This window comes from Alexandromys fortis, unplaced genomic scaffold (assembly GCF_014885135.2).
Source record: "Alexandromys fortis isolate MF-2015 unplaced genomic scaffold, M_Fortis_MF-2015_v1.1 scaffold_9, whole genome shotgun sequence".
Lineage (NCBI taxonomy): Eukaryota > Metazoa > Chordata > Mammalia > Rodentia > Cricetidae > Alexandromys > Alexandromys fortis.
The window spans coordinates 13,718,964-13,731,495 of record NW_026067892.1 but is presented as its reverse complement, the minus strand read 5'-3'; the positions used below and the strand labels follow the sequence as shown (position 1 = coordinate 13,731,495).

At 45.3% G+C, this 12,532-nt stretch overlaps 2 protein-coding genes across 4 annotated transcripts in view; both read right to left on the bottom strand.

Moving 5' to 3' along the window:
• Cdk1 (cyclin dependent kinase 1) overlaps nt 1–12,532 on the bottom strand; it is a 1,182,536-nt gene that overhangs the window by 93,738 nt on the left and 1,076,266 nt on the right. The gene's annotated exons all lie outside the window — the stretch shown is intronic.
• The window catches only part of Arid5b (AT-rich interaction domain 5B), a 175,974-nt gene continuing 168,543 nt past the window's right edge, over nt 5,102–12,532 (bottom strand). For all 3 annotated transcript variants that reach the window (XM_050139363.1, XM_050139372.1, XM_050139381.1), the window contains one exon: nt 5,102–11,262. In XM_050139363.1, coding sequence (XP_049995320.1) covers nt 9,100–11,262 — 2,163 coding nt within the window. In that variant the 3' untranslated portion in view covers nt 5,102–9,099. The remainder of the gene's footprint in view (nt 11,263–12,532) is intronic.

Here is a 12,532-nt window from a genome sequence, read left to right as displayed (position 1 = left end):
CCCAGGAGTCACAGTTAAAGAGATGGCAAACAGGTGTTTGAAGGATGTCAAAAACCATCAAAGCCCATCTCTGAAGGTGGATCGGGATCTGATGACTGACAACTACTTTTGGGTCAGAGTGGCTGGCTGACCACAGTCCTGAGGGCCACCCAGCAGAACAGAACACCAGGCACGGTGTTCAACTATGATGTCGTTTTGAGTTCTACACTTGTGAGTGTAACAAATGGGATTAAAATATTTGCCAAGAAAATCAATGAGCCTCTACCAGACACGAAAGGATATTATTTAGATTTTTGGTCTTTCCCCTAAAGTACACAGTATAATGGTTATTTATATAGCATTTTTATTATCTTTGCTATTGGAAGTAATCTAGATGGGCCAGCAAGATGGCTCAGTGATTAAGACACTTGTGTTTGCAGACGATCTGAGGCTGCTTCCCAGCGCCCAGGGCAGGTAGCTCACAACTACCTGTGACCCCAACGCCAGGGGACCTGAATGCCTTCTTTTGGCTTTTGTGTGCACTGACACTCACATGTACATACCTCACACAGACACCCACTCATACATAATTAAAAATGAGATTTTTTTGAGGGTGTGCAGAATTTTTTTTTTACTGATTTTATTGAGCTATACATTTTTCTCTGCTCCCCTCCTTGCCTCTCCCCTCCCCTTCAACCAAAAATAAAAACATTTTTAAAGGTTGCTTAACAATGATTTCAAGTATCCAGGAGGGCATTTGCAGATGGTTTATAAATACTGAGTCAACTGTGTTAGACTCTTGATCATCTGTTCATTTGAGCACCCCAGTGGGGGCAGGGATAGGAAAAGCAGTCCCCTGGGATCACTGAGGGTAAATATATGTAGTTGGACATATTTGTCAACACTGCACACTGCACATTTCTGCACGTTGTCACCTCTGCCTGCTTCCCTTTTGATTTTTCGAAGCCCTTTGTGAAAGAAATGAAGCGGTTGTGTGCGGATGCAAATACTTAGTTGCCAAATACAATTTGCACTTGGGATCTGTCTCTCTATATTGAAGCTTTGTACTGAGGACTGCTGAAGCCTGATCAAGCTGGCTTGGCGTCTACATTGTGAGTCCTGGCTAGGGTGACTTTTCCCCTTTGAGGACTAGGAATTGATTCTGTTGTTTGCTTCAAGATCTTTTCAGCTAACCCATTTAAAAAAAAAAATGAAATCTTTAATCCACTTGGAGTTCATCTGTCAATTGCTGGAGGAGTGGGCTCCACTTAATTTTATTCCAGATGGTTCTACATATTATTTCATTAGTAAAATGTCTAACCTTTAACATCCTTCTATTTCTAAAAGAAAACGCTTCTGGGGCATGATTTAATTTTACTTTAATATACTTAAAATATGTAGGTTTTGAGCGCATCTTTTCATATGTTTATGTATACATGCAGGCATCTGTCTGCAGGGATGTATATAGGAAAACATAGACTTACAGTTTGCTAGCACCTTTCTTAAGGTTTCTGCTTGTGGTTTATGAGTGAGATCAGTCTGTACTTTTCCTGTCTTTCACTATCCATTTTGAGTTATTGGAAATGAGATCCCAGAGAACTCATAAAAACCTTGGATAGCCATTTCTCGTCATCAGCGCTCTGAAATGATTCTATAGCTATATGCACCTGGTGCTTTTTTGGTTAGGAAAACACTAACATGCCAACCAATTTTTTTTAATTACATGACCTTCACAGCTCTTGGAAAATTTTGTTGTTTCTTTCCCTAGAAAACAGTTTTTCACCCCAGTTGAAGCTTAAGAGCCTCATAAATTAGCTAGTCTGTTGCCTCCATTTTCATCCCTAACACTGTCTACTGAGAGCGCCTCCTTTTATTGCTGTTTCCTCTGCTCGTATCACTAATTTTCAAATCGCCTAAGGATGTGCCGACTCAGCATTTTGGTGGACTCCATCTGGGGCATTTTAGGGTCAAAGGGGGGGGATGACGGAGATACGATATAGATGGAGGCACGAAGGCAAACAGATGGCTCCGTCACCACCGCAGGGCAGCGTGGTTCATCTTGACAGGTTAGCAAAATCTTAATAATGCTTCTTTTTTTTTTTTTTTATTCTCAACTGTAAAGTACAAATTTTCCGATTTGATTCTTTTCATTTGTGTGGAAATAAGTGTCATGTTTTGTCATCAATTATGATGATAGTTTAGATGAATGAAGACCACCCCTCACCTTGACCCTACCCCAATTAAAAACACTTCAAGCAGCATGGGTGGTATGTTCAGTCAGTATAATTAATCACTTTGATCATCTCTACATCAGTGAAGTAACGGACTGAGGCTTGAAGGAAACACCAAAACACCAGAACATGGTTGTCATAGGCTTAGACATACACGATGCCCTCCTCACCCCACCCCACCTGACTACCTGGTCATCCATCTCATGTGGACCGCTCTCCCAGCCCTGTAAGAAAATGGCAAATTGTTATGGAATGAAGTCGGATGGCTTCAGTAATGCTGTGTCTAGCATGTCGCAGGCTTCCTGAAAAGTGAGTTCATTCTTCCCCTAGATTTAACCCAAAAGGTTGGGCTGGATTACAGGGTGATGTCACTGTAGGCATTCCTCAGTGCTCGCTCAGTGATCGATTTACTCATTCAGCAAGAATTTAAATTCCTGCGATGTGTAGATCCAGGATGAAATAGAGCATCGCCGTTCATTAATTTCTCTTTGCCAAGAACGTCATTTGCTTCACAGTAATAGCAATGTGTAGATACGGGATATCTGCAGTTGAGTCTAGTCACACACACAAACCAGTCAGCTGGGTCTTCCAGATTTTTATGGTTCTATTTGCTATGGAGCAACATGTAGCTACTCAAACTTAAGGTCTAAAACTAGATAGAATTCAGGAGTCGGTTCTTTTGTTACAAAGGGCATATTTTAGGGGCTCAGTAGCTACACTGACCATGAGCTATGATACTGGAAAATCTTCCAGAACATTCCCACCACCCCAGGAAGTTGTACCGGGCAGTTCCATCCTACAGCGAGTCAGCAGCAATGAATGTGGTGGAGATTCTGAGAACCGACCTGATTGACCTACACATGAGGCGGCTGACTGAATGCCTGTGGTTTTGACCTATACACAAGGCAGCTGGCCGAATGCCTATGGTTCTGGAAAACATGATTAAAAATAGTCCACTATTTCAACAAATGCTTCACAATGTTACTGCTGGTAACTTGCCCAGAGGTCTTCAAATTCAGGAATTCTGAATCCATGAACCACAAATTAATGTGATTTACTTTTATTTAGCAGCTCACTTTTAAGGCTCTCCTTTCTTTAACCCTATTGCCGACCACTGGTCATTTCCAACTCTGTCCCTGCCACTTGGACTTACTGTAAATAAGCACTTAGTTCCTGGTCGCTATCAGCTGTGAAACATTTGTTCTCTTTGGCCCCTTTCCTGGAATGTATCATTAGGCATTTTCATTGCTTTTGTGGCCCAAGTGAATCTTTACCAAAAGTATTGTCCCATTCTGACAATATTTGCCAACCAAGCCTGGTTAAAAATAGATAACTTATCATGAAGTTTCCTGTTATGCATGAATCACGGACTCTGATCTACAAAGGCCGATGTGTCACAGAGGGAAAGATTTTTTTTTTGATGTATTCAACCAAGTCACATTGCATGATGAAATACACACGGGTCAAAATGAGAGTCAGGTAACCTTGGGGCTAGGGGTTCTTTCCATTATAAAAGGGATAGCACTCAGTAAGGAGAGGGTGAGGCCACAGACATGTTGCCATAACTCTTGTTGACCCCATAGTTCCTTCGAGATTTCATTCTAATGAGAAAAAGGGTTTTTTGGGTTGCTGTTTTGTCTAAATATGTTTCCCCCCCATCCTTCCAGAGCTATGGTTGCAGGCTTGCTTCTTCTCTCCTGTCTACTCAAAGCCCATCCTGATGATGTGACGTGATCTTAAGCTTAACTTATTACCAAAGTCCCCCCTGACCCGGTTCCCTGTCCATCCTGCCTCATCTCTGAGAAGCCTTAGGAAAGGAATCCATAGCACCGCTTTGGAAATGCCTCATTTCAACTGACGCAAGCCGAGGAGGGCCAGGGGTAAGCCCACAGGCTCCGAGGGATAGACATCTTTATCAACCATCTCCACCCAATGAATACAAAAGACCTCGGAATCTGTTTGCCTACCTTTTCAACCCTTGTGCTCTCTCTACCAGAGGCCCCCTGAGAGGTGACCATCCAGTCCACTACCCCAGGCCAAACGGTCACCACCCCTATGTTAGACTGTGCTCAGCTGCCTTCACACCGCACATCAGTGGGGACAAACCCAAACCTGTGACCTACCTGCTTAAACCTCCCTTTTTGGTCGGGATAAGGACCAGAGGCTTGGCCTGGCCTACTTAGGTGATGCCTGCCATACTTTAACCTCACCTAACCACATTCCTTTCGTGTTCTAATCGTGCCTTGTAAGCTATTATCCCCGGAGTCCCTTCAATTCCCGGAAGAAGCTCAACTCGTTTCTGCCTTGGGGCCTTTGTGCACAGGGTCCCTGGCGCTTGACACTGTCTCCCAGTTCCCTGTCACTTAAGTCATGCTTACCCTGAATAAGGGTTCAGGGGTGACTTCCTTGTACTCTCTAGACATTAGTCATTAGACTTTTAGCCCCAGAATGGGCCCATCTTGGGCTTTTTCTGTTCTGACTCCATTTACAAGTTCCATGGCTGGTGTTTCTCTTTTACTTTCTATTGTATTTGCTGTTCCAAACAACCAGCCTGGCCCTAGAAGTATCAAGACACATTTGTTTACTAAGTCAATGGACAGTAATTACTTGATGTGACCGGTTAGCATATGAAAGACATAGATTTTTTACGACCCTGACTTCAAATCTCAACTCTGCCACTTGCAGTAGATAGTAGACAAGTGACGACCTCTCTAAGCTATAATTCCCTCACTAGTAAATCAGCCATAACTGTATGTACATGAAGCTTCTGGAAGGTTCCCAAAGAGGCACACTCCTTAGTATCACCATCTCTAACTTAGAGACCAGAGACTGAATATCCTCTGCTGAGGCTGCAGAGCTCCCCAGGAATAAGCGACAGACACCCCAAAGGAAACAGATAGTAACATTTTTTATTAAATATTACAGTGGATCAAAAAGTACAAAATATCTCTTGCCTGCTATGTGATTGGGAAACTATTGGCACGGAATACAGTATCAAAAGCAGTAATAAGTACAATTTGGAAAACATACAAAATTGAGTGTTTATAGTTGGCTCAGCATTCTTCTGGTAGTGTTCAAACTAACGCAAAGGTTACTCAATAACCTCTCCATTGGGAAATTATATAACATCACTGGGCCAGGTTGTTATATACAAATGATCACCTTACAGAGCTTAGAGGTTACATAGCCGGAGTCACTCAGAGTGTACAATATTTACAACACAGGGAAGTTTAAAAAAGTATAAACAGCCAAGAGATTATGCTGCTATTTTTTTATTTTTTTAATTTTTATTTTTTTGCAGAGATCTTTCTGCCATGGGGAGACAAGCAGAATATCAAATACATCAACAACCAACACTGGAGCCGAGGTGCTCAAAGTCACTACTCCAGGGGTGTGGGTCTCACCAGGGCAAAATCATTCCCGTTACTCTCTTAGCTCGGGACAATGAGAGTCAAACTAGACCACATGGGACGTGGCTGACCACCACCAAATGTGACTCAGTGGGACAAGAAGTGAAGAGAAATAATGGTTCTCTTTGAAGGCACACTACATAAAATATATCTGTGGGATCACCTTGACATTTCCATCAGACACACCAACACAATGAAATACAGTACTTGAGGATTCATGCACCAGGTCGCAAAGCTGTGACGTCAACACAGAGTCTGGACAAACCCTTCCATATATGCCCTGATGAACCAGCAAACTTGCGAGCTTCTAGCTAGGAAACAAAACAGTCCTGTGGCAAACACTACACGTTTCAATCACTTACTAGGAAAAAAATACTTTAAACCTAAAGCTTGATTGGGCTGTCATGGTATTTTATTTTTACTTTATAATTTTATCTTTAAGCCAAATTGCCAAAAGTTAGGTCCAGGAGTTGCATGGAGATGATATATTTTTAAATATTATTTAGAATCTCCAACTCTCCAATAATTCTCGGGCTGAGTGCATTTTGAATTGCAACATTTCTCGGAAGCCACACTTGGTAAATGGATTTATGACTCCAGTGCCAATTGGATTCCACAGTTTCCTTTACAGAACTACCAATAACAATGGTTTGATTGCACAAAGAAAGGCTTGTGCAACGCCATTCAATAATAAGGCCCCTTGAACTCAATGCAAACAAAGCCTGATTTAAGACTTTTTAAAACGTCCTTCTCAGCCAATGAAAAAAATTCAATGGTCTTTTTGAAAGATTTCCAAGATCTCCGTTTGGAGTTTTAAAATAAATAACACCCCGCTTCTGTTCTTTGCATTCTGTCCTGATGTTTTTGCCGAGGGTCTGAGCTTCCTTCAACAGAAACAGCGAGTCTCCTCTCGGAAGAGATGAGAAAAACAATAGCTGGACTATGTTGACATTGTTTGAAAATGGTGTGATCGAATTCCTACACGATGAACACATCTCGACTCACCACAGTGAGGAAAACAATCGCCCCATCTTGCAAATGGGTGAGCTCGTGAGGGAGCGGGGGGGGGGGGGGGGACACACACAGACATCCCCATTTTCTTCGAGAAACGAACTCACAGGGACCACGTCTGGCTCCAGCCCATGCCTGCTGCGGAATCCCTGGTCCTTTGCTCCTCTTCTGATTCTGTCACTATTCAATCTAGTGCAACTTTCTCATACTGTGTCCTGGCCAGCATTCTGCTGGCTGGAATTGAGACCCGTCCCCTCACACATACACACACACACACACTCTTTCTTGCGCAACTGCAGAATAATCTGCATGTGCACATTTATGATCTAAGTTATACTAGTCTATCTATGGTCCTATTAAATATAATATATATATATATATTATTCCACAGGAAGGTAAATAATTAATTGAAGCGAATGGAACTCTTAACACTGGGTCGCTACATTCTTTTGTTTCCACCTTTGGATAGCAGTGACTACATGGACTATTTGGCTTCATATCATGAGGACATTTCCATACAAATGAGTGGCATGCATGGCTTTGCGAAAGAACCGCAGTTTCACGGTCACTGGTTTCGATTATTTTTGTAGTTGAGTTAACCTATTCAGAGATGTTGGAAACTGTCATCAAGTTTCATAGACTTAAATATGCCAGAGGTAAAAATAAAAAGACTTGGTTAACTATGGTCCCAGAGTCTATTGGTAGTGTTGGGGGAGAGGAGGATGGTGGGCTGGGGACCTCTCAAAGCAGCTTTTGGCAGGGATGGGTGGAGATGGGAAAAGGAGTCCACTCTATGCAACCACTTGCTACACTTAGCAGATGTGGTGCCTTGGGAGCAAAAGGAATCAAGAGTCAAGAGTGACAATAAAAATATATATATATATACCCCAAAGTGGACAGTATGACCACGTGGTGAAAAACTTGATACGAACCACCTTATGTATACACATCCTCATCAAAGCCACCCCCCAGAAACCCAAGGAGGATGGCTTTCTTTTGAAACAGATTATCCAGTTACTTCTCTAAGATTGTAACCTGGAGGAATCTTGCTAGGAAACTCAAGAAGTTAGCTGACGGTGGCAATAACTCTGTCACTCAAACGGGCCAAGGGCCTGGCTGGGATGCCCAGTGATCAGACCTTAGGTAACTCCTCTTCTGCTGGATGGTCACACACACACACACCATCCCTTTCCAATCCTCTTCTCCAGACCATTCAAAAGGTGCAGTTCCAACACCAGCGTGAGTCACCCTGGCTCTTAAGATGTGAAATTCCTAAAGCATCTTCACAGCCCACTAACTAGTATGTCCTCTAGACTGTTCTTCCGCGGCTTTTTGCCAACAAGGTTTTTGTTTTATGATTTCTCTGGTATGCAGGACGGGTTCACAGCCTAGATAACACGAGTCCAATGTTTAATATTTTCACATAATCCAATACTTCAAAGCAAAGCATTTGGCCAGAGAAGCAGTGTCTAAGCTCCCTCAACTATGCCCCTTATGAGGAACAGATTCCTCAAGGCGCAGACCCGCGAAGGCACGGGCTTTCGGCTGGCTCGTGTTCCTCCGCGGGGTTCTTTTCAGTCTGTTCCACTAAAATCAGTTGCTTCAATTTGTAAACAATAACTTGACCACCCAAAGCTGCTCAAAAGAAGATGTGGGGGGAGGGGGGATTGAGAAAATACACATTAACAACTAGGGGAGTCAGTCGGCCTTGCAAACAAAACAAAACAGAACAAAAAAATACTAAAAAACAAAAAAGACCTGCAAATAGAAGGGATACTGTTTAATTAAAAACAAACAAACAAACAAACAGATAAACAAACCAAAAAATACCCCAGGGCAGGAACAAGAAAGAACCAGGAGAAAACAGAACTATCTGTATAAATTAGGTGAGCGGACAGTGAGACGGGTATCTTTAAGAAGCGAATATATACAGTTTAACAGTGTTTACTTCTCTGGATTGTTTAATAGTGTCAGAATGAAAGGTCTCTTTAAGTTTAACTATACATTGCATTGATTGAACTTGGTGAGTTGTATGAAAAAGAGGGGCGTTCCCCTGGCTATTACTTGCCAGTCTCTTTTGCCCTATGCTTCGAAAAGCCTGCCCCACTTTTTTTTTTTTTTTTTTTTTTTTTTTTTTTTTGCCCAGATTGCTTCCTTACCATCCAAACTCAGAGGGGTCCTCTGAGTTCTTCTGGGATAGACACAGATACCTTCAGAAGACCAACATCGAAAAGGAAATGACCTGGAGGCCCTAGGCCATCTGTGTTGGAAAGGAGGTCACAACTGGCCAGCCAGGCTAGGGTTGTCCCCAAAAAGATAGGCATGTTCACCTGGCCTTTAGGCCTCTATGGCTGGGACGAAGGGTACCACCGGATCAGAAGGAATACTGACTTCCAACTCTGCAAGCCAGCCCTCCAGGGTTGGGTGCACGGACCCCGCAGTTTGAGGGTTGCTGGGCACAGCGAGGCTTACAGTTTCGTGCTGGGGTGTACGGACGACAGCTGAGACGGGGGAAAGGCAGCCTGAGGGTTGATAGCAGCTAACGGGTAGATGCTATTGTGCAACAGGTCCCCGTAGGAACTTCCTACGGGGGTCGCTGCGGCCAAGTGTCTGTACAGCTGCTGAGAATTGGTCGGCGATGTGAAAATTCCTCTTTGCATCACGAGCGAGTGGAAAGCCAGGGGCTGCATGAGAGGAGAAAGCACCGTCTGGTTCTTCAAGTACTGCAGAGAATGGGAGTACCCGGCCGGGAGCCTGGAGTTGAGGCCTGAGTTACACAGGCTACCAGAATACAAACCTGGAAAGATGGGGGAGGAGACCGGAAGCTTGTGACCTTCCGACGCAGGCCCAGAATGCCCACCGTAGGCTCCTTTGCTGCCCTCGCTCTCCTGTTCAGAGGCCTTCTCTTTCCCAGAAGCCTCCTTGGAGGGGTCCAAGGGAGACACAGCTCTGGCTTTTTTCCCGGCAATCACAAGATCTAAATCCTCCAGGCTGCGCTTTATGGGGCGAGCAGCTCCAATGTTCTGAGGACTCATCTTCCGGTGCAGGATGGGATGGACCATGCCTTCCATTTTTCTGAAGCTCTCCAGTCTCACATGGTGAGGTTTTCCCGACCTTGCAATCGACTCGGGGTATTTTTTAGGGGTCGACATGGTCATGGGTGACACCCGGCAGGCTTTGGGGTGACAGTCTCGATTCTGGCCGCTGATGACCTGGTATTGGGAGGCGCCTTTGATCTCCTGGGACCCCGAGGCTGAGTGGGCCAGGCCTAGGACTTTGCTGGTTAGTTTCTGTGGGTTCTTGGGAAGGCTCAGGTCTGTTGGTTGGTCATCTCTAGCGGCTTCCGCCGCAGCCAACTTCTTATCTTGCTGATGGAGAGAGGCGAGATGATTGACGTGGATCTTCTCCGGGTGTTTGTGAGAAAGAAAAGCGCCGTTTTCAGATTCCTGGTACATGTCCCTAGAGGCGTACTTGGGCGACTGTTCGTTATGAAGATGGTGTTCCGTGTGCCGGTAGAGGCTGTGGAGATGCGGGGAAGAGTAGAAGTCGGCCAGGAAACTGGGCACGTGGCCGTGGGAGACGGCTCTTTTCTCTAACACTTTGTCCTTTCCCTCCTGGACCTCTTGTTTCAGGGCGTAGGAGTCGGCCAGGGTGCTCAGCTGGTGCTTGGAGAGACCGCAGCGGTGAGCATCGGCCCGACTCAGTTTGTCATGCTTGAAGATATCATTGATGCTCTTTCTCTCCTCGGAGGCCTTGCTTTTGAAGCTCTGGACGTGTTGGATTACCGATGGCCGGCTGACGGCCATGTGGTCCGAGCTTTGGCTGTGGTGGGCCTGGGACAAACCCGAGCACAGGTCGTCCCTGGCAATCAGTTTCTTTTTGCTGATCAAAGGGGGTGGGGAGCCATAGGGGTAGCTGCTGGAGAGGTTGGCCCCGCTCACCTGAGACAAAAGCTTCTTCTTGGCCAGTGGGGACATGATACCAGGATTGCCCCGGGAGTAGAGCAGGGGCGTGTAATTAAGTCCATGGTTCTCGTTCATGGGCCCGGTCAAGTCTTTGTCTTTGAACATATCAAATGATTGGACCACAAGGACCTTCGGGGTCTGCTTGAGGGCAGTGTGGATGTCGTCACTGCCCAGCTGGTCCACCTTCACAGTGCAGTTGGCAATGTAATTAGCCATGGCAGGAAGCTTGTCTTCCTCTGCCTCGTGCTGGCTTGCCAGTGGTGGCTGGGTGGCGGGGAAGCTGGTAAAGGATGCTTCTTGGAGGTCACTTTCAGAGCTCTCGGTAAAGCTGCAGGGTTTGGCTTCTGGCTTTGAGTCCATTTGGGCACTGGGCGAGGCAAGGGGCTGCTTGCCAGCCCCAGGGGTAGGAGCTGACTCTCTTTCAGGAGGCAGGGGAGGGCTTGGGAGCAGAGGGGCAAGGCCCTTGTCTCCCCCCTCCTCAGCCTCCTCACTGTTGGAACCTTGGTGAGTTTCACTGCCCTTTTCTGGTTCGGGTCTGGACACTGGGGCCCTCGCTGCAATGTCCTTGTGTCCTTCTGACTTCTTCTTCGCCTCTGGAGCTGGGAGAGGCTCCGTGACACTTTTCTGGTTCAGCGTCTCCTCCTCCCTCCCCTGCTCCGCTGAAACCTGGACAAACATTGCAGGAGACATTTAGAAGAGGACCACGCACACCGACACACACTTCACTAGGAAATAAAGCATCATCACCCACTGCAGGCTTGAAACAGGGCTTGCCAATCAGCTCACCAAGTTTTCATAAGGCTTTATTCCTCCCCAGTCGCGCCCTAAGCAAAGAAATCTAAATTACGGAAACATTCGGGGAAACCAGCACATTCGCTCCGGCCCCTTATGAGAAGACACCTATCAGAACAGCAGAGTGACGTACGATGATCAGTATCACTCCTTCACCGTAATATATAGTTTAATCCTGAGGCTGTCAAATCAGTCAGTTATCCAAACAGGTTTTAAATTACACATTGCATTTCATGATGCTTCTCTGAAAGATTTTTTTTTTTTTTTTAAAGAGCATCTCTCGTTCTCCTTCAAACAATTAAACCAACCCCATGGCAGTGACAAACAACAAACAACGCCTGGCTTTTCCTGGAAAGCCGTCCCTTCCTAACGGAATTCGGTGGATCCGCCGGAAACCAGCAAGGTTTACACCTTCATCATTTCTTAGAACTCCGGGATGGGTAGATCTTGTTAAAATACCAAAGACACACGTAGATGGAGTGCGTGCACCCAGGGCCAGGGTCTCGTCTAGGTCCTCCCATGACACACCAAACTGATTTGTTTTCAAAGCCGAACGTGACTCAGGTGGGCTGTGTCACCCCCCCCCCCTCCAGGACAAGTTGATGTTTATTGAAATAAACTGTCATCAAGGGGACGGGTGCTTCCTGTGTGCAGTAGTTATGGGCACAGCTCAACCCCATTTACTACCTGGAGTCATAGAAACTTTAACCTCAAAGATGAATCTAAGTTCACAAGCCTTTCCATAATGGATCTGACATGCCTCAGTGGGACAGTCACGAGACATTTGAACTGAGTTGGTCCCCACTCCCTCAGCCCAATCACATCACCAGGACATTTTTCTACTATGAAGACGCCACCAAGTGCATCATATCTCTGACAGCAGTATGGAGGGTAGTTAGGAAAAGTAATCTCAAGGATTAATATCCATTTTGTAGATTTTTTCCCCCTCGGATCCACATGAAGATATCCTCACCAGTCAAGTGTGTGATTCTCAAGAGCCTGCCCCTCTTCTTGCACTAATAACTGTGTTTTTAAGTGCAGGCATCGTTGTCAGTTTTACACTAATAATCGTCATTTGTCTCTTGAGCGTATACATTCAATTAAAAGACATAAAAATGAGTGACCGCAAAAGGCAAATTTTGCT